This window comes from Dasypus novemcinctus, chromosome 3, assembly GCF_030445035.2.
Source record: "Dasypus novemcinctus isolate mDasNov1 chromosome 3, mDasNov1.1.hap2, whole genome shotgun sequence".
Lineage (NCBI taxonomy): Eukaryota > Metazoa > Chordata > Mammalia > Cingulata > Dasypodidae > Dasypus > Dasypus novemcinctus.
Genome location: NC_080675.1, coordinates 41,546,809 through 41,574,420, shown reverse-complemented (window position 1 = coordinate 41,574,420; position 27,612 = coordinate 41,546,809). Strand labels below are relative to the sequence as shown.

At 40.8% G+C, this 27,612-nt stretch overlaps 1 protein-coding gene across 1 annotated transcript in view; it reads left to right on the top strand.

Annotated features, from left to right (window-relative positions):
• RAD51B (RAD51 paralog B) overlaps window positions 1-27,612 on the top strand; it is a 744,701-nt gene that overhangs the window by 704,991 nt on the left and 12,098 nt on the right. The window contains exon 10 of the mRNA XM_004477314.4: window positions 25,522-25,600. Coding sequence (XP_004477371.1) covers window positions 25,522-25,600 — 79 coding nt within the window. The remainder of the gene's footprint in view (window positions 1-25,521; window positions 25,601-27,612) is intronic.

Genomic DNA, 27,612 nt, shown 5'->3' with positions numbered 1-27,612 from the left:
GGCTCAAGCAGTTGAGCACCTGCCTCCCACGTGGGAAGTCCTGGGTTCGATTCCTGGGGCCTCCTAAAGAAAACAAATAACGAGTAGACTTCAAGCAAAAACAATGAGCAAAAACAACAAAGAAGACAATGAGAAAAAAACAACAAGCAAGACAATGAACAAACAATGAGCAGAAACAAAACAAGCAGGGAGCTAATGTGGCTTGAGCAGTTGAGCACCCACCTCCCACATTGGAAGTCCCAGGTTTGGTTCCTGGTGCCTCCTAAAGAAGACAAACAATGAGCAGACAAAGAGCAGATATTGAGCAAAACAATGAGCAGAAACAACAAGCAAATGGGCAAAGGAGTCATGTTGGGGGGGGTGGGGAATGAATGAAGTTCTGATACATGCAGCAATATGGATGCTAAATAAAATAAGCCAGACACAAAAGAACAAATATTGTCTATTTATATGAAGCATCTAGAATAAGCAAATTCACAAAGACAAAAGTGATGATAGTTTACTAGGGACAGAGGAGAGAGGGAATGGGGAGTTATTGCTTGAAGGGTAAAGAATCTTAATTTTGGGTAAGAAAAAGTTTTAGTAATAGAAGATGGTGATGGTAGCACAACATTGTAAAAGTAACTAATTCCACTGAAATGTATATTTAAAAACGGTTAAAATGGCAGATTTTATGTTATATATAGGTTATCATAATTTTTAAAAGACTCATATCAGAAAAACTTAATATTTCTTTTTAATTATTTTGAACAACAAAAAAACAACTTTGATCCAAACCAAAGAAGTAGGAATGAGTAGCTTCACTTCAAAAATAGCCGATTAACTCACTGTTGATTTTGTCTAAAGACGCCATAAAAGTTGTGTCCTGGTCTTGACTGAATATATCTATAAATGTAATTGTTGTTTTTAAATATTTTTAATAGAGCCTGCCTTAATTGGGGCTCTTGCTTATGATCCTGATTTTAAAGGGAAAGATGCCTCAGAAAACTGCTCCAAATAAATCCAAGCTCAGAACACTTAGATACCATTAGTCCCATCCCCCAATCTGCCCCAAGATCACAATTGCTTATCCTGGGCTTTCACTTCTGAAAGCAGAGATTCTGCAGCTGTACCTGATGAGAGCTAAGGTCTCTTGTGTTGCTGAACCTATTTTTTCTTCTTTGTTTATTTTTTTAACTTTCCATTCTCTCTTCTCTCCGCCTTTTTCCTCTTTGTTACCTCATTCCCCATAGAGCACTGACTAGCTCCCCTGGGGATGAATCTGCCTGGCTGTGTATATAGGAATCCGCAGTGTCATTAGGGTAGTTATCTCTCATTCAGCCTTCTTCATTGCTATTAGAAAAACTCTGCCTGAGCATTGAAGAAAATTCATGTGGGCTCTTGCCTTTGTGATAAAAGCTTTTGTCCCACAGTAATTAGGCAGAGCTCTAGTTTGCTTCTAAAACATGATTAACTCCTTGGGAAGGAGGGGAAAAAATTGAAAGTTGTTATTTAAGATGGGTAGCCCAGGGGAACAAAGGAGAGCCTCTTTCACATTGCTGCACCTCTTAATTAGTCCAACCCAATGCTGTGTGCCATTCCTGCAGGCAGGACAGGAGCAGAGGGGTGACAGATTGAGGCTGATAGTGGAAAGGCCTTTTAGAGACACTGTCTTCTGGGCTTGACTCCTATCCTACAATCCCTATGGATAGGGCAGAGAAGGGAGCTTGGACCTTCATCTTCTGCTTTACCGTTCCTGACAGGAAGAATTTCCCTCATTCAGAATCACTGAGAAAGGCCTGGTTTGCTTTATTCTTCATAACTTTCTATATTACTTGAACTGTTTATAGTGAACATGTGTTATTTATATAGTCAGGAAAAAAAGTCATTCATAGTGTGAGGAGGAAAAGAGAGAAAACCAATTACGTGGTGGGACTGGCAAATATTCCCGTATGCAGTCAAGTAAACTTTAAGAATACAAATTGCTTGTGAGATTATGATACTTTAAAAGGCCCCAGAGAAGTCTGAGGAGAGCTAATCCTTAACGTGGTGGCAAAATTGGAAGACTTTAACACCCCTACCTCCTTCCTTTGGGGGCTCAATGCCAGGTCAGGCTAGACCCCACAAAGGGCCCTGTCCAGACTTCCCAGCCCAGGGAGCAACTTATATTGGAGAGTTTTCTGACAGTCAATATTCATTTATACTCTCAGCTTCAGAGTCCTGTGTTTCAGGTAAGATAAATCTACTGATTCATTCTAGAGAATGTGTTCTGCCTAATGGTAAACGTGTATGCTAACCAGGGAGACATAGGTGAAATCCAAAGGTATGATTCAAATAAGAATTTCAGACTCTGGCAAATCAGTGGGAGAGGAAAGATTTTAACTAGGGGATCTTCTGACACCCTTTAATTCAGACCCCACAGGTGGTTGCCTGGTGGACCCACTTCTTCGCAGACTTCCAGAAATAAAAGTACAAAGCAAGAGCAGCCAGATCCTCCCCTCTATTGATTAGTAGACTTACTTGATCTATGCCTCAGTTTCCTCATCTGTAAAATGGGGATAATAATAATATTTACCTCATAAAATTAATATGAAGTTTCCATGTCTTAGATCAGTACCTGGCACAGACTGAAGTGCTTAATAGATGTTACCTCTTATCACTATTATTATCCCAAGTCTGCCAAGAGGCCTAATGTTTCAAGTTGGCCTCTAAATGGAAATCTGGTGGGTTCCCACAGAGATAGGATAGTTTTTCAATTCCTTATAAATGCTATCTCTTTGCTATCAAGCTCTTCTACATAAGTTTTCTCTAAAGACCTTTTGAAGATCCTCTTTTCTTGACTTATATCAGTCTATAAACCTTTTTCCCTGGATCAAAGATAGCTTAATTCCCCAACAATATTTGATAAATGAGTCATTCTATATTTACATATAGTATAAGATATTTACACAGTCACATTAAAAATATTAAAAATACTAAAGACTGGGCAAAAGGTCCCCAATTATTTCTTAATAATACTGAGGAGAGTTGTATAAAATTCCAGCTCCCCTCTATCTTGTGGAGCTTGTTACAAAACTTAATGTCAAACTAGAGTTAGCTTAGACCCTAAAGGAAATGATGGGAAGTGTACTCTAGTGCCTCTCTGTTACACCCCTAAACTCATCTGAAACACCATTTTGTGTTTCTTCTTTGTCCTCCCCTCCTCCTTTTTTTTTTTTTTTTTAAGGGAGGAGGACTTTTGGGAAATAGTAAAAATGCTGTGTTAACAGGGAGAAATAATTTGACCATGCTCTGAAGAGCGAGCATGTTGATTTCTCACTAGCACTGATTCCTCCACCCATCAGAGCAGGGTCAAGCCATTCCCACTTGACCAGCTGTTTTTGGATATGCCAAACCCAGAATTCAGCCTATTTGCATAGAAACACGTTGCTTTCCTTGAATTAGTTCCTGTGAGACTAAGAAATTCCCTTGTGGCCCAAGCATGATGTAACAGGAATGTGTGCTTCAGAATTCAAGACACACCCTCTGAGTTTCTGGCATCTTTTTACCATAATAATCACACAGCCACAGCCTTTCTTCTATGACCTTGAAAGCCAGAGCTGCCTCTTTGGCTGAGATTCTGATCCGCCTGGAGAAGAGGACCCAGCTGTGTTTCCTACATATGGGTCTTTCGATGGTGCTGGAAAGTCAGATCTGGGTAGTCGGAGGTTCAGAGAACTTAGCATTAATAGCTGGAACAGAGCTCCTGTGCATTGTATTTTGCTGGTCATTTTTATACTTCTGAGTTAAGGTAGAGAAAGGGAATTAAAATTTCCTGTGACAGTATTTGTTTCCTTTATTTGGAGGTAGATTGAAGTTTCAAATTCAGATGACAATGAAACAAGCACATAATTGTTTATATTTATTTCAAAGTTAAAATCAGTTATGACAACATGGATGAACCTGGAGGACATTACATTGAGCGAAGCAAGCCAGACACAAAAGAACAAATGCTAAAAGATTACATTACTATGACTCTGACTCAAAAAAAAAATTATGTGTACCCAATACATTTAATTGAGAAATGTAAAAAAAATCAGTTATACTTACATTAACTTTTGATGAAGAACCATTCAAAATAAAGTTTAAATGTAATACTAGATAGCTGTGAATTTACCAGTGATTCAACCAATTCTTTCTTCTTTTTTTAGCACCACCCAATGAAAACATTAACAAATATTAAGATTAATAGTTTCAGTAATTGGTAAAAATCTTACATTAAACCTAAACATACAAAGCTATGGCATGTGTGTGAAGTTGTACATTAGCCTTACACACAGTCACACTCATATGGGCAGTGTGGCAGTTTGAGATTACTTTATGAATCCCAAAAAGAGAAAGATTATGTTTGTAAAATAATCTATTTCTCTGGGTGTGATATCCTTTGATTGAATTAAATTCAGTTGGGGGACTTTTGATTAGATTATTTGATAAGATTGCTCAGCTTGAATCTCTACCCCCTTGCTGGGTCTAATATAAAGGGACACACAGGTAGACAGACACAGAAAAAGAAAGCCAGCATATTTGATTCTGCAATATGAGAAAACAGACTACAGGAAAACAGAAGTCCCAGTGAGGCTCAAAGAGTAAGGCCCAGAAAGAGACAAGCCCTAACTATGCCTGGTTGCTCACAGCTGAGCTCCAAGAATGGTAGATTCTGGAGAAGGCAGAGACCTCTATAGAGATCGGTGGCCATTTTACTTCACCACATGGCAATATGCCTGGCTCAACAGTAGCTGATGTTGTGAGAAAGCATCTCTAATGGTGCTTCTATTTGGACTTTTCATGGCCTTGGAACTGTAAGCTTTTACCCCAAATAAATCCCCTTTATAAAAGCCAACACATTTCTGGTACTTTGCATTGGCGTCCCTTTGGCAAAGTAAAACGGCAGCAAGTAAGAGCAATTAGATCATTGAACTGAATTTCTAGTCTTCAATGGGAAAAGTTATCATTCCTCCATTTCTACCCCCCGCCCAACCATAGGGGAAAGAAACTAACATTTCTTAGGTTCTTCTGATGTACCACAAGTTTTCTTTAATTTCATTTATTTTATTAATCCTCATAGTAAGCCTATGAGGTAATTTTTTGGTGTCCTTTTAGAGATGAGGAAAGTGAGACTTTAAGAGGTTAGCGTGGGGCGGTGGACTTGGCCCAGTGATTAGGGCATCCGCCTACCACATGGGAGGTCTGTAGTTCAAACCCCGGGCCTCCTTGACCCTTGTGGAGCTGGCCCACGCGCAGTGCTGACATGCACAAGGAGTGCCGTGCCACGCAGGGGTGTCCCCTGCATAGGGGAGCCCCACGCACAAGGAATGTGCCCTGTAAAGAGAGCCGCCCAGCGCAAAAGAAAGTGCAGCCTGCCTAAGAATGGCGCCACCTACACGGAGAGCTGACCAACAAGATGATGCAACAAAAAGAAACACAGATTCCCATGCTGCTGACAACAACAGAAGCAGACAAAGAACACGCAGCAAATAGACACAGAGAACAGACAACCGGGGGGAGGGGAGAGAAATAAATAAATAAATAATCTTAAAAAAAAAAAAAAGAGGGTAGCATGTCCAAAAATCATACAGCAAAGATTTGAAGTTTACTAAATTTAAAGCACCTTACATTTTATAGTAAACATGATTGTTCTTACCCAAGCCACCCTTTTTAGGCCCCTATAAGAATGATTTGATGGTTGCTAAAAGTTATATTGAGCACTCTTGAGAGAAACTCTTCGGTGTATTTAGTACTTATACATATGGTATATGTATGTGTAACTGACCTCCGAAGCTGGTATTATGATAAGCCACCAAATCACTACTTGGCTGAAGATAGACTAAAGTTCACACACCTGCTTAATGTGGAGATTTGACCACTTATATTTATCTCCACTCTCATGATCCATCTGAAATGATTACAGTATAATAAAAAAAAAAGAATAACTCAAAAGGACCAAGAGATTGAGAAAAGAGACATCAGCAATTTCAAAAAAATTACTGGGGGGAGCAGATGTGGCTCAAGCAGTTGAGCACCCATCTCCCACATGGGAAGTCCTGGGTTTGGTTCCCAGTGCCTCTTGAAAAAACATAAACAAACAACAAGCAAAACAAATGAAAAAAATTCAGGGAAACCTATGTGGGTGGCTCAGTGGTTGAGTGCTGGCTTCCCACATACAAGGTCCCAAGTTCAATTCCCAGCCCCTGGTACCCAAAAAAACATATATATAATGGAAGACAGGAACTGATAGAAAATTACCAAGACAGAAGAGAAGAATCTACAACCACAGTGCCTTCAAAATAGTATAACAGTAGAGCATTTGAAGTACCAAGTATCACAGAAGACAGAGAAGATGAAAACAGCAGGATGTGTGAAAATTGTGTATGAAGCAATTGGACGCCATGTCTTCTTTCTCACTCTTTAGCCAGGTGACAAATTCCAACCACCACTCCAAGTTGAAGGTTGAAATTTATCATTGGAAAAACTCCAGGCTTGGAACTCAAGTTAAACCAGAGGTCAAGGGAGGCATTTCATAAAAATAAGGAATTATACCTGCTAAATGGTGGATTCATAGCTACTTTCTCTTCTCTGCTTATAGAATTAGTAACCAGACAAGAGTTTGGAGAAATCTTTTCTGTGAATACCAATCAACCTCTGGGAGGTATCTCCATGTATTCACACTGATCTCTTTAAAGTGGATCCCAGGAAGCCGATGTGGTTCAAGTTGTTGGGTGCTCACCTGCAACATGGGAGGTCAGAGGTTCGGTTCCCATGTGCTTCCTGGAGAGGATGAGCAAGACAGTGAGATGACATGACAACACAACAAGGTGACACAAGGAGGAAACATAATGAGACCCAATAAGCAGGGAGCAGATGTGACTCAAGCGATTGGGTATCACCTTCCCACGTGGGAGGTCCTGGGTTCAGTTCCTAGTACCTCTAAAAAGAAAAAAAAGAGAAGAGGAACAGACACAGAGAGTAGACATCAAGTGTAAACAAGGGGGGGGCAATAAATAAATAAAAATAAATCTTTGAAATGGATACCACCAATTAATAAATGGTATCCATATACACAGTGCTCCTAATTACATGATTGAACAACTAAGAATCACCAGACTTTGGAAAATGCTTCACTCATTAAAGAGAAAACAAAGCAAACAGGAAAAGAAGAACATTGAAGAATAAGAAATAATACAGGATTCAGGAGAAAATTTCAAATGAACTATAATTAATAGCCTGAGAGAGAAGTGGATATGGCTCAACCAATTGGGCTCCTGTCTACCATACAGGAGGTCCAGGGTTCGATGCCCAGGGCCTCCTGGTGAGGGCAAGCAGGCCCATGCAGAGTGCTGGCCCACAAAGGAATGCTGTCCCGCGCAGGAGTGCCACCCTGCATGGGAATGCCTCCCAGCACAGGAAAGCTGCCCCGCGCAGGAGTGCCGGCCGACACAGAGAGCTGGCACACCAAGATGACACAACAAGAGACACAGAGGGGAGAAAATGAGAAGACATAGCAGAACAGGGAGTAGAGGTGGCACAAGAAAGTAATCGCCTCTCTCCCTCTCCAGAAGGTCCCAGGATCAGTTCCTGGAGCCACCTAATGAGAATACAGGTAGACAAAGAAGAGTATGCAGCGAATGGACACAGCAGACAACGGGAGGAGTGGGGTGGGGAGGAATAGATAAAATAAATCTTAAAAAAAAAAAAAGCCTCAGAGAGATAAAGATACTATTGCATATATAAGAGTAGAATGATCTGAATTAAAAATAGAAGACAAGAAAGACCTCTTAGAAATTAAAAGTATGATACCTGGTGTAGGTTCAATTTAAGGGCTGGAAGATATCACAGTGATATTATTTACTATTTCAAATTATGTATGAGTATGACATTGATTTTAAGACAAAACAGTCAATCCTGTAGTGCTGCGAAAACTTCTAAAACAGAAAGATGACAGGGTTGAGCAGCAGTAGCACACAAAGATGGATATTGAATCACGATGTTTAAAATTTTTACTTGGGAGAGGCAATTTCCAGAATGGTGAAGAAAGTACCTCCAAAATTTTGTCCCTCCATAAAAGCATCAAGAACACTGACAAAAACTGTCACAATCAACTTTTTCAGGCTTCCAAATTATCTTAAGTCTAGCAGCAATTTGAAGAGTGTTTATTCAACAGAAAATGGCTGAATCTCAGTAAGAATAGTGAGCCTTGTTACATTTAACTTGCCTAAACAATCCCCCATCTCCCAAGCTCTGCAATAATCTTGAAAGCCAACAGGTCATTACTACAGAAGTTTTGAAAGCTAGCAGCATGACCGGAAAAGATGGAATGGTTTAGAGCTACCCAAAAGCCCCATCCCAGAAAATTGTCACTGTTTTACCTAACAGCTAGCTGAAGAGCTCCATTCTCAAGACTTGTCTTTAGTTGACCTGACTCAGAGCTTGCTCTGTATGAACAGCCCTACCTTTAGGGCATTTGTCAAAAACAGTGAGTGGCAATTGTTTACCATGGCAGCTCCCTGAGGCTGCATTTCTAAGTAGAGCTAGCAAGAGGCTGACCAAAATCGTAAAAGGAAAAACTGGGAAATGAGAAGTCCACAAGGACTTTTATAAAACTCCAACATATTCCTGGTAATATAGAAGCTACATGCATGCCCAGGACAGTGCTCTTGCCCACCAAAGACCTGAAAAGGCCCTAAATACTCACCTTTGGCTTACCTTGAGGCTCTTCCCAAAGAGGAAGTGCAATAAGACAGAATTTTAAACTCCTTCTTGGAGTGTGGATGGCATACCAAACACATGCACACATGCAGCCCTTCATCAAAGGCTGGAAGACTTATTGGTTCAAGACATTTAAGGAGGGAAGCGGACTTGGCCCAATGGATAGGGTGTCTGCCTACCACAGGGAAGGTCCGCAGTTCAAACCCTGGGCCTCCTTGACCCGGGTGGAGCTGGCCCACGCTCAGCGCTGATGCACGCAAGGAGTGCTCTGCCCCGCAGGGGTGTCCCCCCTGTAGGGGAGCCCCATGCACAAGGAGTGAGCCCCGTAAGGAGAGCCGCCCAGTGCGAAAGAAAGTGCAGCCTGCCCTAGGATAGAAGCAGTCACAGAAGAACACACAGCGAATGGACACAGAGAGCAGATAAGGATGGAGGGGTAGGGGGAAGGGGAGAGAAATAAGTAAAAAATAAATCTTTAAGAAAAAAAAAAAAGACATTTAAGGAAATTTCTGTCTTGTTATTAGCTAATCACTAGCTTAGCTAACCAAGCAGAGTCTTCAGTGGCTAAACATGATAAAAATATAGATTTTACATAAGTATTCCAGAAAAGACACTAAACAACCAAACAACAAACAACAGCAATAACAAATCAGGGAGGGGTATTATATTAGTCAGCCAAAGGGGTTGGTTTTTATAAATGGTATTTATTTGGGGTAGGAGCTTACAGATACCAAGCTGTAAATCAGAAGTTACTTCCCTCACCAAAGTTTATTTCCATGTGTAGGAGCAAGATGGCTGCTGACATCTGCCAGGGTTCAGGCTCCCTGGGTTCCTCTCTTGCCAGGGCTTGCTTCTTTCTTGGCTCAGAGTTCCCCTCTTCCAGGCCTTGCTTCTCTTTCCTCTGTGTGCTTACTTCCCAGGGCTCCAGCTTAAGACTTCAGCATCAAACTCCAACATCAAAACTCCAACATTGACAATCCTCAATTCTGTCCTTTGCCATGCCTTTTATTTGCCAACACCCTACTGGCACAAGTGGTTTACATAATTACTTAATTAAGTAAAGCCATGAATCCAGTATAATCTAATATGCCCAGAGGAAAAGATCAGTTTACAAACATAATCTAATATTTCTTTTTGGAATTTATCAATAATATCAAACTGCTACAGGTATCTGATTTCCAGAGTTGACATGTTATCTTATTTTAAATGTCTACTTCTCAACCAAAAATAATCACAAAACCCCTGCAAAGAAACAAGAAAGATTGGATCATAAACATGATAAAAGCTGTCAATAGAAATTGTCACCAAAGAAGCCCAGATATTGGATTTACTAGACAAAGACTTTAAATCAATTATCATTAAATATATTCAATAATTAAGGGGAGCTCTGTCTAAAACTTAAAGGAAAGTATGAAAACATTACCTTATCAAATAAAGAATATCAATAAAGAGAGAGAAATTCACAAAAAAGGGAGCAAAATTGAAGTTCTGGAGTTGAAAAGTACAATAACTGAAATGAAAATTTTACGAGAAGACCTCAAAAGCAGCTTAGAATTAGCAGAAAAAAAGTATCAGCAAACTTGAAGACAGTCAATTGAGATGATCTATTCTGAGAATAAAAAAAGAATAAAGGAAAATCAACAAAGACTCTAAGACCTATGGGACACCATTAAGCATACCATCAAGTACACTTAATGGTAGTCCCACAAAGAAAGGAGAGAGAGAATGGGACAAAAGAAATATTTGAATAAGTAATAATCAAACCCACTCTAAATTTTATGGAAAAACATTAATCTTCACATTCAAGAAGCTCAGTGAACTCCAATTAGAATAAACTCGAAGAGATCCACACTAAATACATCATGGAATGACATTTTCAAAGTACTGAAAGCAAAAGACTGTCAACCAGCAAAAAATGAGGGAGAGGGGGAAGCAGCTGTGGCTCAATCAGTTGGGCTCCCATCTACCATATGGAAGGCCCTGGGTTCGTGTCCTGGGGCCTCCTTGTGAAGGCAGGCTCACCCACAAGCTGCAGAGAGCTGCCAGCCCTGGTGCTGCAGAATGCCATTGGCCCACAAGTGCCGTGGAGTGCCTGCTCAGCACGGTGACGCAACAAAAAGGGAGACAAGCAAAAACACAGAAGAATGTGCAGCAAATGGACACAGAGCAGACAGCAAGCAAGCTACAAGGGAGGGGGAAGAAATAAATAAATAAAAATAAATACAGACACAGAAGAATGCACAGTGAATGGACACACAAAGCAGACAGCAAGCCAAAGAAAAGCTGCAGGGGGGGATAAAAAAAATGAAAAAGAGGAAGTGGTTGTAGTTCCGTTGTTGAGCAGCTGCTTCCCATATATGAGGTCCCAGGTTCAATACCTACTGAAAAAAAAATCCTGGGTTCACTCTAATTAGCTTACCTTATGTTTTAGTTTCTGAGCGGCTAAAATAAATAACATACAATTGGTGCTTAACAACAGGAATTTATTGGCTCATGGTTTCAGAGGCTAGAAGTTTGGTTTCTTCCAGTGGTTGGTATCTTCTGGCTGGCTGGCAGTCATTGAGGTTCATTCGTTTTTATGTCATATGGCAATGCACGTGGTGGTGTCATCTTCTTTCTCTTCTAGTATGTCCTTAAAAAAAAAAGAGAAAGAAAAAAAATAAAGGAGAAATTAAGACATCCCTAAATAAACAAAAACAGAGAATTTGTTGCTAAGTAGACCTGCTCTACAAGAAATACTTCCCTTTAAGTCTGAGAGGGAAGACATTAGATAGTAATTCAAATCCACATGAAGAAATAAGAGCACAGAAAAAAATAAATACATAGGTAAACATAAAAGATAGTAAAAACATATTTTTGTTTATAATTCTTTTATTTTCCTATCTGATATAAAAGACAACTGCATAAGGCAATTATTATAAACTTATGTTGATAGGGCTATAACGTATAAAAATGTAATTTGTATGACAATAATAATACAAAGGAGGAGAGGGAATGAAGCTCTATTGGAACAAAATTTTTGAAGACAATTAGAATTAAGATGGTTTCAATTCAAATTAGATTGTTTTAAGATGCTAATTGCAACCTCTGGCCAAGAAAATAACAACAAAAAAATGTGTAGCATTAATTATTAGTAGACTTATTTTTTAAATGTGCTATCATCAATTATAATAGATGTTCCATACCAATGCAATGTGTTGGGAGTAGGGTGGTATATAGGAATCCTGTATTTTTATGCATGATTGTTCTGTAAACCCACAAGTTCCCTAATAAAGAAAAATCAATCAATCAATCAATCTACTGAAATTGGGTGCATTTTACATTTAAGTGGATAACAGAGATTGTAAGATTGCTTTGAAAAATTATTTCAACTTTCCAAAATTTCACTGCTTTTTGGCAGAGTTCAATGCATATATATCACTAAAAGAAGATAATTTATGTGCTCCTTTCTTCCCTAGGACAAAGGAACTGGAAAGTGAATTCCCTGGAGCAACAATCTCCAGATTTATTTATTTATTTATTTATCTGTTTATTTTTGGTTTTCATCCCACTTAAAAAAAAAAAAAGCATATGCCCCCAAATATGTGTATTGTTGTTAATAAGCATACTCACTTTCTATTGTATTAATATATCATATACACTGTAAATATATTAAAATAGAATTTTTAATGAGAAAAATCATAATAGAAAAAATATATAAGAATAAGGCTGTTAAAATGGTATGCTAGAAAATATACATTTAACAAGATATTGATGAAGAATTAGAGGGAAAAAAGACATAAGACACAAAGAAAACAAGTAGCAAAATGGAAGATATAAATCCTACTTTATCAGAAATTATATTAAATATAATTGAGGACTAAATACCTAAATTAAAAGGAAGAGCTTAGGGAAGTGGACTTGGCCCAGTGGATAGGGTGTCCATCTACCACATGGGAGGTCCGCGGTTCAAACCCCGGGCCTCCTTGACCTGTGTGGAGCTGGCCCATGCACAGTGCTGATGTGCACAAGGAGTGCCCTGCCACGCAGTGGTGCCCCCGTGTAGGGGAGCCCCACGTGCAAGGAGTGCGCCCTGTAAGGAGAGCTGGCCAGTGTGAAAGAAAGTGCAGTCTGCCCAGGAATGGCACTGCACACACGGAGAGCTGATGCAGCAAGATGATGCAACAAAAAGAAACACAGATTCCCAGGGCTGCTGCTAAGGATAGAAGCGGACACAGAAGAACACACAGCAAATGGACACATAGAGCAGACAACTGGGGGGGTGGGGAAGGGGAGAGAAATAAATTTAAAAAAATAAATCTTAAAAAAAACACGACCCAACCATTTGCTGTCTACAAGAGACACACTTTAAAGTCAAAGACACAAATAGCTTGAAAGTAAAAGTATGGAAAATGATATACCATGCAAACAGTGACCAAAAGAAAGCTGGAATGGCTATATTAATATCAGACAAAATTCTTACTTACTGGAGACAAAAAAAATGTTGTATCATGATAAAAGAGTCAATCCTTTAGGAAGACAAAACAACTATAAACATATGTGCAACTAACAACAAAGCTCCAAACACATGAAGCAAAAACTGGCAGAATTGAAAGGAGAAATAGACACTTTGTGACAGTTTGAATTTGGTGAATCCCAAAAAAGATTGTTTTTGAACTAATACACTCCTGGGGGTGTGAAACCCTTTTATTGCATTAGATTTGGTTAAGGGACCTTGATGAAATCACTTGATTAGATTGCTTTTGATTGGACTACATCAGTGAGGCATGACAAGTTAGATCTCTGCCGTTTTACTGGAGCCTTATATAAATGGAGACCCAGAGAGAAAGAAGACACACACAGAAAAGGGAGCTCTGACATTGTGACTTGGCCAAGAGAGAGAGAGAACTCAAGCATCACTAGCAGCCAAAGCCGATACATGAAGCCACCAACAGGCTTGGCCCACAGAGCAGCTCAAGTCTGAAGAGATGAAGCATATACTTGATTGCCCACAGTTGGGCTTGGAAAGAAAGCAGAGCAATGTAGGCTGAGGTGGGGGCCAAAAAGAGATAAACTATATGCCTGATTGTCCACAGCTGAGCTCCTGGAAACAGAGAGCCTAAAGCGGAAGTCAAAGACCTCAGCAGAGTTCAACTTCATCTTGCCTTGCCCCATGGCAGGACATCAGGATCACCAGTAACTCACTTTGGTGAAGAAGCACCTATGACAGTAGCTTGCTTTGGACATTTGTGCAGACTTGGAATTGTAAGCTTTTACCCTAATAAATGTCCTTTTATAAAAGCCTACCCATTTCTGGTACTTTGCATTGGCAGCCCCCTGGCACTAAGACACACTTCAACAAATAATAGCTGGTGACTCAGTAGCCCATTCTCAATAATAGATATAACTAGGCAGAAGATCAACAGTATGTTAGTTTATAAAACAAACCTTAATAAATTGAAAGGATTGAAATAATGCAAAATCTCTGACCACAATGGAATGAAATTAGTAATCAATAACAGAAAAATTGGGACCTTCACAGATATGTGGAGTGCACTCTAAAATAACAAATGAGTCAAAGAAGAAATCACAAAGGAAATTAAAAAATACTTTGAGAAAATGAAAATAAAAACATCAGAACTTGTGGTGTGTAACTAAAGTAGTACTTAGAAAAAAATTTATAGCTTTAAACACCTCTGTTTTTAAAATGAAGATCTCCAATCAGTACCTTATCCTTCCACCTTAAGAAACTAGAAAAAGAAGAACAAACTGAGTTCAAAGCAAAAGGAAGACAAAAAATAAGAAATATTAGAGCAGAAGTAAATGAAATGGAGAATAGAAAAACATTGAAGAAAATCAATTAAACCAAAGTTGGTTCTTTGGAAAGATCAACAAAATTGACAAACCTTTAACTAGACTTACCAAGAAAACAAGAGAGAAGATTCAAAGAGAATGACAAAATTTCTTTTCTGATAAATGAATTCTTAAGCTGATTTTTTTTTTCTATTTTTATCGATACTCTTTTGAAGATATTTGCATCCGGAGGGGAACTCAAAGATTAACTAGTCCAACTCCCTCATTTTACACATGAAAATCCAGAGAGGTCAAGTGGCTTCACCAAGGCAAAACAGCTTGTTGTTAGAAGAACTGGGACAAGAATCCAGACCACTCTTTTATCTGTCTTTTCTGCTGTCTTTTCTTCCCACAAGCATCTCATCAAAGTGCAATTTAAAACCTAATGACTGGGAAGCAGACTTGGCCCAGTGGTTAGGGTGTCCGTCTACCACATGGGAGGTCCGCGGTTCAAACCCTGGGCATCCTTGACCCATGTGGAGCTGGCCCACGCGCAGTCCTGATGTGCGCAAGCGGTGTTACCCGCGTAGGGGAGCCCCATGCGCAAGGAGTGCACCCCGTAAGGAGAGCCACCCCAGTGTGAAAGAAAGTCCAGCCTGCCCAGGAGTGGTGCCACACACACGGAGAGCTAACACACAAGATGACACAATAAAATGAAACACAGATTCCCATGCCGTTGTCAACAACAGAAGCAGACAAAGAAGAACACACAGCAAATGGACACAGAGAGCAGACAATGGGAGGGTTGTGGGGGGAGGGGAGAGAAATAAAAATAAATAAATCTTTAAAAAATTTTTTAAAAAACACTAATGACTGGGACAATACCACATGTTGGCATGTATGTGAAACAATTGAAACATTCGTACATTGCTGATAAGAACATAAAATGTACATCCCCACTGGAAGAGTTTTGCAATTTCTTATAAACACGCCCTTACCCCAACAATCCCATTCCTTGGTATTTGACCAAGAGAAACAAAAACATATGATCATACTAAGACTTGTTCAAAAATATTCAGAGCAACTTTATTCATGATAGCCAAAGATTCAAAGCAACCCAAAAGTCCATCCCCCTGTGGGTTGAAAAACGAGATGTGCTACATCCATACAGTGAAAAACACTCAGCAGTATAAGGGAATATACCACTGATACACTCAACAGCATGGATGAATCCAAAATATTTTGCTAAGTAGAGGGCTACATAAGCTAAGATTTCATTTATGTGAAATTCTAGAAAAGACAAAACTACAGTAACAGAACAGTGGTTGCCAGAGCCTGGGGGTTGGGTGAGGAGATTGACTGCAAGGGAGCAGGACAAAAAGTTTTGGAAATGTTCTATGTGGTGATTGTGATATTGGTTATTAAATTGTATACATTTGTCAAAATTAATAAAAATGTATACTTCAGTTCTGTGGTTTATTACATGTAAGATATACCTCAATAAAGCTGATACTTATAAAAAGAATTGACACATATTCTCTCCCTGTATAAATTTGCTTCGATTCTAGTGTAATTTGGGAATGTGTGAAATCACTGAATTTTCTGATTCTAGAGTAATTTGGAACCACATGTAAAGGTTACTGAGTACAATGTTTTTTAAGTGAAATATTAAACTTACAGTTGATTATATGCATACTAAAGTATTTAGGGAGAAGAGCACTGATGTTTTCAGTTTTGTTTTTTTTTAAAAGATTTATTTATTTATTTTTATTTATTTCATTCCCCTTCCCTCCCCCGATTGTCTGTTTTCTGTGTCTTTTTGCTGTGTCTTGTTTCTTTGTCCGCTTCTGTTTTCGTCAGCGGCACGGGAAGTGTGGGCGGCGCCATTCCTGGGCAGGCTGCACTTTCTTTCTCGCTGGGCAGCTCTCCTTATGGGTGCACTCCTTGCACGTGGGACTCCCCTATGCGTGGACACCCCTGCGTGGCAGGGCACTCCTTGCACGCATCAGCACTGCACATGGGCCAGCTCCACATGGGTCAAGGAGGCCCGGGGTTTGAACCGTGGACCTCCCATGTGGTAGACGACGCCCTAACCACTGGGCCAAAGTCCGTTTCCCTCAGTTTACTTTAAAATGCAACAAAAATAAGATGGAGATGGTGATAAAAACAAGTTAAATGATAATTGTAAAATCTAGTTGATAGGTATATAGGTATTCACTATAAAATTCTTTCAACTTTACTATAGATTTGAAAATTTTCATAATAAACTGTTGAGGGAAAAAGTAAGCTCAAAATGCCATTTTGACCCTGAACTATTACTATCCCATAATTTACTGCTAATAGCCTATTGATCTGAAGAAATTAATATGTTTCTTTAAGAACCAACTCTTTTCTAGGCAATATGTTATTTATCTGTATATATATACCTATACATACCTATAACCTGATATGTCACAGGTAAACATTTTGTTTTGTTTTGTTTTTTACTTTATTTTTTCTCTATTTTTTTAAAATGTTACTTTCAAAAAATAAAAGAGGTCCCCTATACCCCTCACCCCCCTCATCCTACTCCTCCCACATCAACCTCTTTCATCATCATGGCACATTCATTGCATTTGGTGAATACATTTTGGAGCACTGCTGCACCACATGGATAGTGGTTTACATTGTAGGTTACACTCTCCCCCAGTCCACCTAGTGGGTCATGGCAGGACATACAATGTCCAGCATCTGTCCCTGCTGTACCACCAAGACAACTCCAAGCCCTAAAAATGCCCCCACATCATATCTCTTCTTCCCTCTCCCTACCCTCAGCAGCTACCATGGCTACTTTCTCCACATTAATCCTACAATTTCTTCCATTTACTAATCACAATAGTTCCATAGTAGAATATCAGTAAGTCCACTTTAATCCATACTCTATTCCTCCATCCTGTGGACCCTGGGATGGTTATGTCCACTCCACCTCTATATCAAGAAGGGGCTTAGATTCCACATGGATGATGGATGCAATTCTCCTGCTTGAGAGATATTATAAAAGGGCATAGTGACACTCTACATGGGCATCAGGTCTTGTAGTCTCAGGGTTAACTTTCTAAGAGAATCTTCCCTGGGTCCACACTTGTATTTCAATTTCATTAGAAATTTAGATTACTTAATTTCTATCCCCCAATTTCTATAGGAGAAGTTGTGAAGTGCACCGCATTGCCTGCTCAAATACAGTTTATTTTTCCACCCTGCCATTTGCCAGCACTATATTATTTCTACAGATATTACTCCCCTATTCAAAGACGGATGGTTACATGCAATTAAACTCTTTCTCTGGTCTTGCCTTATTGTCCCAGCAAAGCTGTTGATGCTGAGGCTTCAGTATTCCATGGAGAGTGGTTTTCTGAGTGGTGAAGCAGATTCTAATCAGTATAAGATCCAGATACGGGCTGGGAGCTGGACCTCTGCCATCTTTCCCTCCAGCTTTCTCATCAGTGACTAGAGAATTCCTTTGCAGAGCACTGGGTATACTTCAAGAGGCCCTGATCCTGTGGCTTTATTCCAGCTACGAAGATCTTCCTGTCTGGAGCATTTCCGGTCCCTCTGTTTCTTGGCTTGGAGAGTTCAGTTCAACCTGAGGAAGGGACAGAAGACTTGAGGTTATCAAAAGTCTGTTGAATTATCTGAAGCAAGAGTGACTGGTTTGTTTGCCTCCCTGGCTCTCTTCCTGGGCTTCAAAGCAGCTGAGAAAACAACTTTTTTCTAAGTCTTAGACAAGGAGGAAAAACCCTGGCATGAAGAGTTTCTGTCGCAGACCCTTGGCACAGCTAGAGGAAAAGTTTGTTTAACTTAGCAATGTGTCTTATTAGCCCAGGAACCCAGTTGAAGTGAGATAATAGGATCCCTATTGAAGGACAGTTTAGAGTCACTGGGTTTCCTCCCTAGCTTCTCAGCAGGAACCTTGCGTGCAGATCGAAGTATCAGATGCATTCAATGAGGCCATTGCTGCGAAATTCAACAACCACGTAATTTTGCTGATCATGTGGGGAGACTTAGGGTAAAAAAAGCTAGCAGAAAGGGAAATTGTGGATGGATACAAAGTCATACTTCTAAGCTATCTATACCCAGTTGCTTCTCAGTCCAGTTATTCTTGGCTGAACACATTATTTTGTTTTGGGGCCCTATCTCTTGTAGCAGAGGGCAGGGATGGAAAGAAAGCCAGGCCTACCACCTCCCCCTACAGCAAGGAATTCTTCTTATACTTTCTCTCAGCCAACTCATTTTACTCTGCCTTTCACCCCTACCTGATGTGAAATTTGGGGTGGTAGGTAGGAAGGAGAAGGAAATAAAAGAGAGGAATGACTCATTGTCAGTGTTAAAGGAAGCCTGCCTAACACAGGAATTAGAGAAGAGAAAGTGGAAGAATCAGTACCAGATTGTTCTCGTTACATGGCTGCCTGTTCAGGTCTGCTTTCCTGGGCAAAACTCACTTTTTCCTAAGGTTGGCTCTCCATTGTAGGAACTCATGCAACCTGCCAGGACCAGAACTTTATTAAAGCAACCTCCAGGATAGCCTGTACCCAAGGTTACTAACATCTTTGTGTTGCTTTTGCCACATTGGCCACCTGTGGAGGAGAAGGGCAGGGCTGCATTGCTCCAGATGATGGCCATGTCTAAACTTTAAAAGGAGGACATAGACACTATCCCTAGAAGGTGTCACCATCCCAGAGAAGGCCTTTGCCCAGCACTTCCTGTTCTATGGCTCCTTTTCTACTTTCTGAGCCTCTTGGAAATGAGATCTGCCAGGAAAAACAAGTGATGCTATAGCAAGCTGAAACCAAAGACTTAATTTTGGGCCTGCCCAAACTGAGAATCTTGGCAATGATTGGGCAGCCTTCTCTCTTTTCTTATATCTTCTATGTCCATCTTCTATGAGAAGATAGTACATTTAATGGGTATTACTTCCAAATGGTAGTGGGATTTGAGGCCCAGCACCTTGCACATGGTAGATATATCTTAAATGTTCCTAGAATGAATTTTAAAATATTGGTGACTAGTTTACTTGCAAGAATAGGTGAAGAGAGGAGAAAGTATACTCATTAGAGTGTAGCTAAAGTTGAAATGGTGTGATATGGAGGAAGCATTCAAGAAAAAACAATCTGACTACTTGCAGGAGGTTAACAACTCACAATGCCACACACTCATCTCCCTCAAGCTTTCTGAAACACCTTGTGCCTCCACTCATTCTTGCCCAATTACATATCTCCGTGAACCCTCAGAGTATTCCAAAGCCAACTGCACCAACTGTAAGCAGATTGAGTGTGATCAAAATTTTGCACTGGGCCAAGTTTTATTAGGCTGCCAGGCCCTCCCTGTGAGATATTATATAGGACAGTAGATAGGATAACACTTGACAACAGCCCAGTCAATGAATAAAACACTCCATATTTATAGTCTGGCTGAGCATCTGAAACAGAACAGCCAAAACTATCTGCTCTTCCATACCATATATAACATCTAACATACCACATGTGCTTTATAATGGGATAGTTTATAGTTTGAAAGACACAAGGGCATGGGGTAGTGATTCAGATCTAAGAAAGGGAAGAATCTCTGTGTATTCACAAACGTACTTGGCAAGCATCGCTAATTCCAGAAATCTATTAGGCTATTAGGCTGGAAGGCTAATTTCCACTTCCTCTATCTAGTATGTAACACTAAAGAATCTCCAGATCAGAAAACTCAGAATAAAAGCAGTATGTACCTTCACCTCATGTTTGCACTGAAGTAAAGTGGTCATGGCTTTCTTTGGGTGTGTAACCACCTTGATGGTTCTTCTCCTGTTTGTCAGTTTCCCTTTTGGAATTTAGACCCCAAACCAAACACATTTCACCATGTTTGGTGAGTAAGGATGAGAACAGGATCTTACTTCCCTAGATTCAGATACTGTCTCCAATAATGTAACTCGAGACCACACTAGACTTTTGAGAACCACATGTCACAGCTCATTCATATTAAACTATAGTTAACTAACACCCTTAATCCATTTTCTAAATGGTGAATCTCATCTTCCACATTGTGATAAATAGTTGTTCTGAATGAAAAAGCCTTACCTTTCTTTAAATAAAATTGCATCCTGAAAGATTTGTTAAATTTGTCCCAGCATCCTAAGCAAATTGAGATCATGATTGTCTAATTCAATATATTTATATTAACTCCTCTAATTTTTGTTCATTGGTTTGCTTTCTGGTATCAAATTCAGTATCCCATCCCTGAAATTATTTAAATGATCCATGAGTCCAAATGTCACCTTTTTACTCCCTTCCCCAATCCATATAATCCCTAAATTCTTCCTCTGTTTTTTTTCCATAACGTATATAACATCTAACATACCACATATGTTACTTATTTATTTTATTATCTTTCTGCCTCCTTTAGAATAAAAGCTCCATTAAGGCAGCAATTTTTGTCAGTTCCATTCTCTGCTATATCCCATATCTGTTGTATGGGTGTGGTTGAATATATCAGTGTCCTCATGCTAGTCGATGATAAGAGTGTTGAACATGACACAGAAAAGGCTAGAATCAAATACATTCAATTAGAAGTTGCTACGCCTTCACCAGATTGCTCTTGATCTTTTGATCACTTATAAACTCAAAAATAATATTAACATCCAGCCCAATTTATCTTCACTTTATTCAGAAAAGGCTGTTAAAATAGTCTGTTAATTTTTTTTTTTAACTGAAAGCAGATATTTTGTGCTATGTACAGCCCTCAGATCTATCAATCTGGAAATTCTATGCAAAAAGGGTCACCTGCCTTAACTAATCACTTTCTTTTTCTAACTGCACACAAATCATTCTTTTGCTAATCCTTTTTAAAGACCCTGCTCTGAAAGGACAGGGCATTAAACAGAGACCTCTCCAAATCCCTGGATTCCCTGAAGGGACTACCCTCCAGGTGTGAGATGGCTCTGCCTCAGTGCTTGTTTACTGAATGGACATTTAGTCCTCGGGAAGGGGGGCAGAGAGATGATGGAATTGGGACATCACAGTTAGAAGGTTTAGTGGTGCCATTTATTGTGTAGCATTAGAAAATCACATCCTTTTTTTCCCTGGGCATCAAATTCTTCAATCTAAAAAATAAAAATGTAATATAATTTTCAAAAATATAGTATGATATTATTTTGATTGCTATTTATTTATACCCATTTGGTTTCATGTCCAATTGCTACATGCAGACAATGAAGAAGTCAGGCTTTCGAAGATTTAGTTTATTTTTATTACTATTTGATCAAAAGGGTTTATATTTCTCTCATCCATTTCTTTTCCTCCCATTTCTTCTGACACAGCAGTGGTTTAGAAACTTGTCATCTAATCCCTGATTATTGCAATAGCCTTCTAACTGGCTCCAGGTCTTCAGTCTCTTGATTTTCCATCTTAGGCTCTGCAATCAGGCTGATTGCCTGGAACCTTGGCATTCAAAATATGGTCTATGGACCATAGCATCACATTCCCTGGGAGCTTGCTAGAAATACAGAGATTCGTAGGTCCATCCACAAGTGACTCATATTCTTATTAACTTGTCATTGTCTTTCTACCATGTCAAACTATCTCAATCAAAAAAGGATCTACCTTAATTTTCAAGAGATTTTCCTGGCATGAAGGTGTAAATGCCCAGCTATAACACCCAGTCATTGGTTCTGAGAATGATGTGCAAGTTTCTCCAGAAAACTTTATAACAATTGTAAAAAATTATTAAGGTTCAATTGAAGACTTTCTTCCTTCTGGTAGAAGCAAAGCGTATTGGTTCTTGGTGAGTGGAGAGTTAAGAGGCACTCGTGATGAGTTGACTGGAAATGGCCCTGTCATTTATAAAGTACTTATGTGTTTGACACAGTGACAGGCATTTCATATGCTTATTTCCTATAATAATCCCAATTAGGCAGGTATTATTATCACCATTTTACATCTGAGGAAACTGAGACTCAAAAAGGTTAAATTGTCTAGTGTCACAGTATTGGTTAGAATTCAGGCTATACTAAAAGAACAAAAGCACCTAAAAATATAATGGTTCAGACAGTGGCCTTGTCCTGAGATAGACAGGTGACCCCAGGAGGAAGGCATTGATGCTCTCTGAGATGATGGGCTTCTTTCTTGTGTTGCTTGTCTCCCCCAGGGTGTTGTCCACATCCCTATGGGTGAAACTGGTTCCTGCCCTTGGGAATGGGGAAAGAGAAAGTGAAAGACACAATTTTCTTATGAAAACAATCTTTAAGTTCTAGCTATCACTTCTACTCACATTCTGTTAGCCAAAGCTTGATCACATGGCCACACTTACCTGCAAAAGAGGCAGAGAAATGTTGAAACACGGGAAGTTATTACTAAAATGAAGGAGAGGAAATGGATATCGCAGGCCCTGCTGTAAGCACCTAGCTAATTCGTGAAAGAGACTGAATTCAAATCCTGGCTTATCTGAGACTAAAACCTGTGATCTTTCCACCACATTGCGGCGGCTTGCTCTGTCGGTGGTGGTGGGGTCTGGCTGCGGACGAGGGGTCGGTCCAGCTTGGGACGAGGGGTCGGTCCGGCAGCAGACAAGGGGTCGGTCTCACAGGGGTTGTGCGGTTCGGCTGACGGGGTCGCCCGGCGAAGCCGGTGACGAAGGGGTCGCCCGGAGAAGCAGGCGACAAACTGGGGACAAGGGAGGCCAGGCCCTTGTCGGGGGCTCTCAGGACTGGAGGGCGCACGGCAGAAGAAGTACCACGGAGACGAGGTAAACACGCAGGTCCAACTTTATTGAGGAAGTGGCTACTGTTTTATAGGGGCTGGGGAAGGCTGATTGGTCGAAGCTTATGCCATGTTCTGATTGGTTGCCGCAAGCAGTTACTGGGGAGAAAGGTCGGTGGGAGGTACTGGAAGGGGGAGGGGTGGTGATTAGGGATTGGCTGTTGCTGTTGCCGGGGGAAGTGGCAGGGTTTAGGGATTGGTGGCTGCTGTTGCTGGGGTAGAGGGCAGACTTGAGTTTCCCGCCTTGTGCCTGGCTGTTGCTGCTGTGTGTGTGTGGGGGGGGGAAGGGCAGACTGGAATTTTCCGCCCTGCGCCTGCTCAGGGAGAAAGAAGAAGAAGGGTGTTGCCTCATAAGGCATCGTGTGGCGCTATCCGGGAGGAGGGGCGGCCGCGGAAGCATGGCTGCCGAGAAGGGGAAACCCGAGGGCACTCTGCGCCCATGCCGAGCTTCCTTCAGGGGTGGCGGTGAGTCCGACCAGCCACCCTATTATGGGGGCAGCGGCTTGGCCTGCCGCGGCCGCTCCCCCGCCAGGCCAGCAAACCACACTTCAGCCCGAGGGGTGACCGCATCACATTATACTACTTTTCAGAGTTGACAGTCAGTAAATATTTGTTGAGTTAAGAGAGAAATATTATAGGTAAGATTTTTGGTTATTTGAAATCATTTCTTCCTTCTCCCTTGCCTCTCCGACTATGTAAGTGGCTGAGTGCCAAACTGTCACTATTTTTCATGATGTTGTTGTTGTTGTTGTTTTAAGATTTATTTATTTTATTCATTTCTCTCCCCTTCCACCCTTCCCCAGTTGTCTCTTCTCTGGGTCTATTTGCTGCACGTTCTTCTTTGTCTGCTTCTGTTGTTGTCAGCGGCACGGGAATCTGTGTCTTTTTTTGTTGCATCATCTTGCTGCATCAGCTCTCTGTGTGTGCGGCGCCATTCTTGGGCAGGCTGCACTTTTTTCACGCTGGGCGGCTCTCCTTATGGGGGGCACTCCCCTACGTGGGGACACCCCTGCGTGGCAGGGCACTCCTTGCGCGCATCAGCACTGTGCGTGGGCCAGCTCCACACGGCTCAAGGAGTCCCAGGGTTTGAACCACCGACCTCCCATGTGGTAGACGGACGCCCTAACCACTGGGCCAAGTCCGCTTCCCTGATGATGTTTTAATTTTTAAAATAGGAAACTGATATTCATCTTCCTTCAGTAGAAATGTTGTAATATAATAACCCACTGATCCTTGGAGATTCTGTGTAACTATGAGCTGTGATCATGGGTTAATGAAACTGATTTTTTAATAATCAAATAACCGTCATTCCCTTTAAAGGCAGCATCTTCTTAGGATAATGCTATTGCTCAAAACATTTTTGCTATTTTGTTCCAGCTGGCATATCAGTCAATGCTTGCCACAATAATGCTTAGTAACAACAACCACAAAATCTCAGGGCCGTACAACACCAAGCCCTTAACTCATGTGAATGTGGGTGTCCTGGAGGTCTACTGTCTAGGCTGGGCTGGCTGGGCAGCCCTGACCCAGGTGTCTTTCAGCCTCCTCCTGAGACAGCAGACCCGCTTGGATACATTTTCTATGGCAATGGCAGAAGCATGAGAGAACAAATGGAAATATGTGAGACTTCTTGAGGCCTAGGTTGGGAACTGGCACAGTGTATTAGCCAGAGCAAGTTATGTGGCCAAACTCACAATCAAGAGCTATGGAATATTCTACCCCTTCAGTGAAAGGAAATGCAGTCACAAGGCAAAGGGTATGAATATAGACAAGGGTGAAGAAGTGAGGCCAAGAAAGCAACCTATCATGTCTGGCATTGCATTTAGCAAGTTATTTTGAAATTTTACAGTGATGAAAAATCTTCATCTTTTAAGGGTGGCTTTGAAAATTTTTTAAAAAGTAAAACAGCTAAGTTTGATGAATAAAAGTAGGGAATTAGGCTAGGTTTATCTTTTGGCAGAAAGGTGCAGCTTAAGCATGTGACGAAATGAGACTGGCTTCTAGAAGAATGGGTACAAGATTATGGCATTCAAAGGCATAATATTTGGAATAAATGTATGGCTTTCCAAGGTGACCAATTTGAAGGGATAATACTTATTTGAATGTTTAGTTTTAAAATAATTAAAAAACATAAATAAACCGATAGCTTATAAGCATGTATTACCTACTTTGTGTCAATGTTTTTGGTGGGAGGGGGAAATGAATAGAGGCTCATCCTTGATATTAACCCTGGGAAAATATGCTTTGTACACAGATTCTCATTGCCAAGTCCCCTCTGGCTCCCTTCACCTCGTTTGTCTACACCATCAAAGAGGAAGGCCTGGTTCTTCAAGGTAAACTCTTTGGATTAAGCTATTTCTTTAAACTGATCGTTAATCAGTGCTGCCTACTGCTGGTGGTAATTGCTGCAGTAGTCCTGATCTAAGATACTTCAGAAGAGAATCAAAACCCAATGAATTGGCCAATGATATTCTATGATGAAACAAAAGAGATTGTGGCAAGAATTTGACAGAAGATTAAGATGGGTGATACATCAAAAGAGTGACATCAAACCCAGCAAATTGGGAATGACTGTCATTCCAGTCCTCTTGACACGTCCTGTGGAGTGTGGAACAGGGCAGTGGATCTCTGACACCAGTGTAGAGGAGCCTTCGCTGCCTCAGAGCCATCTTGTTTAACAGGCTAAAGAACCGTCTAGGCTAGCAGCCTGTGGAGCACTTTGTCAGAACTAGAGAGCCCTACTTCCTCTCCCTCTTCCTGTTTACTCCATTTCCTTGCCTTGTGAATAAGTCTCTCCATTCCATTCCCCTGGGCACCAGGCCTTGCTGACCTATACCTTCTGAGTTGGAAGGAGCTGAGTTCTTGCTACAACCTGGAGCTCACTGATCTGCAAGTGGTGGTTCATTCCCAGAAACTGGATTCTCTGGTGGTTAGCAAATGTGCCTGATTGTAGAGCTGTCCAGAAAATAATGAACTTGAAAGGGTAAATTCAAATAGTGTTGAAGTCACTGAGAAGCATCAGCCTACAGGTCAGATGTCCATCTAACCGCTTTGTGGTTACTGATCCCCACAAAGGCATTCAGGATACACATCTGTCCCCTCCACTGTTGGACAGAAGGCCTCACCCACAGAGAGACATAGGAGAACATCTGGCCAGAACCACAGGGGAGCATATTCCCATCAAATTGAGTCTTTTTCCCAGGTTTATGAAACACAGTGTGTCTCTGCATATCCCTGAGGAGACATGTCACATTGCAAAGATCTAGTAGGGATTCTATAGGGCAAGCTGCAGAGTTCATGTTTCTGACTGAGAAACAGGCTACAGCCTCCTCCTTCCTTCTGCTTCTGAAATGTCTGCTTCTTAATGGACGAGAGAGCAGTGAGTTTATTTGGTGGAGCTGAGCTCCTCAGCAGGGACCCTCAGGTCCAGGGAAATTTGGGGTAAGAACTAGTGACCTTTGGCTCTTAGCCTTTGACTTATGCTATCCAAGTTCCTTGGTAAATATTTTTTTTTCACAATTGCAAATACTGTTTTCTGACAAAGAAACAGAGATTTTAAGATCAGATTAAGCAAAGCAAACAGCAGGCCCCTTTGTTACATACTCTCTGAGGGTGGATAGCTAATAAGCAGTCCAAAAGCTGGAATTTTATTTACCTAGTGCACAGAGTGGCTTTGGCTCTTCATTTTTAGAGGCTTTCTTAAAAGGTTAGAATTCTAATAATTAGCAAATTTAGATGAGGATTTCAAAATATTCTATGGAAGATTACAGGACAACTTCAGGAGGAAAAGAGCACCAGTTCTGCCCAGATGTCCTGGAGCACAGTATTGAGAGCCTTGCTGATGCCTGTATCTTGATCACTGGCATTGTGGTAAATAGCATTTCTAAGCCTCCTCTAATTTGGATCAGTTTTCAGATAGTATTTGTGGGAACAAGATTCACAGATTTGCCTCACCGATGCTCGTTGCTAAGACCGTGACTTTTGTCAGGGATAAGGAAATTCTTTAGGGAAAGTAGAGACCAGAAATACAGTGAACTGGTAGAAGTTAAAAAACCCTGCAAGGGATGATTATTAGGGACAGTTGGAAAACAGAAAAAGTAGATTACTGAAGGACGTTGACCTGGAGTTGTGTGTCCAGGAAAGAGAAAAATTTAGGAAAATGTCCTTGATGCAAGAACCCCAATTGGTGGTGGGGGTGGGGGTGGGGGGAAGGGTGGGGGAGGGGGAGGGGGGAGTATGAGACCTCAGGACCTCACCTGACTACTTTCCAAATATTTCTTCTATCTCACTCTCCTAAGTGATATCTTCTGTCTTTAAGATTTTCTGGGGAGTGGAATCCTTCTCC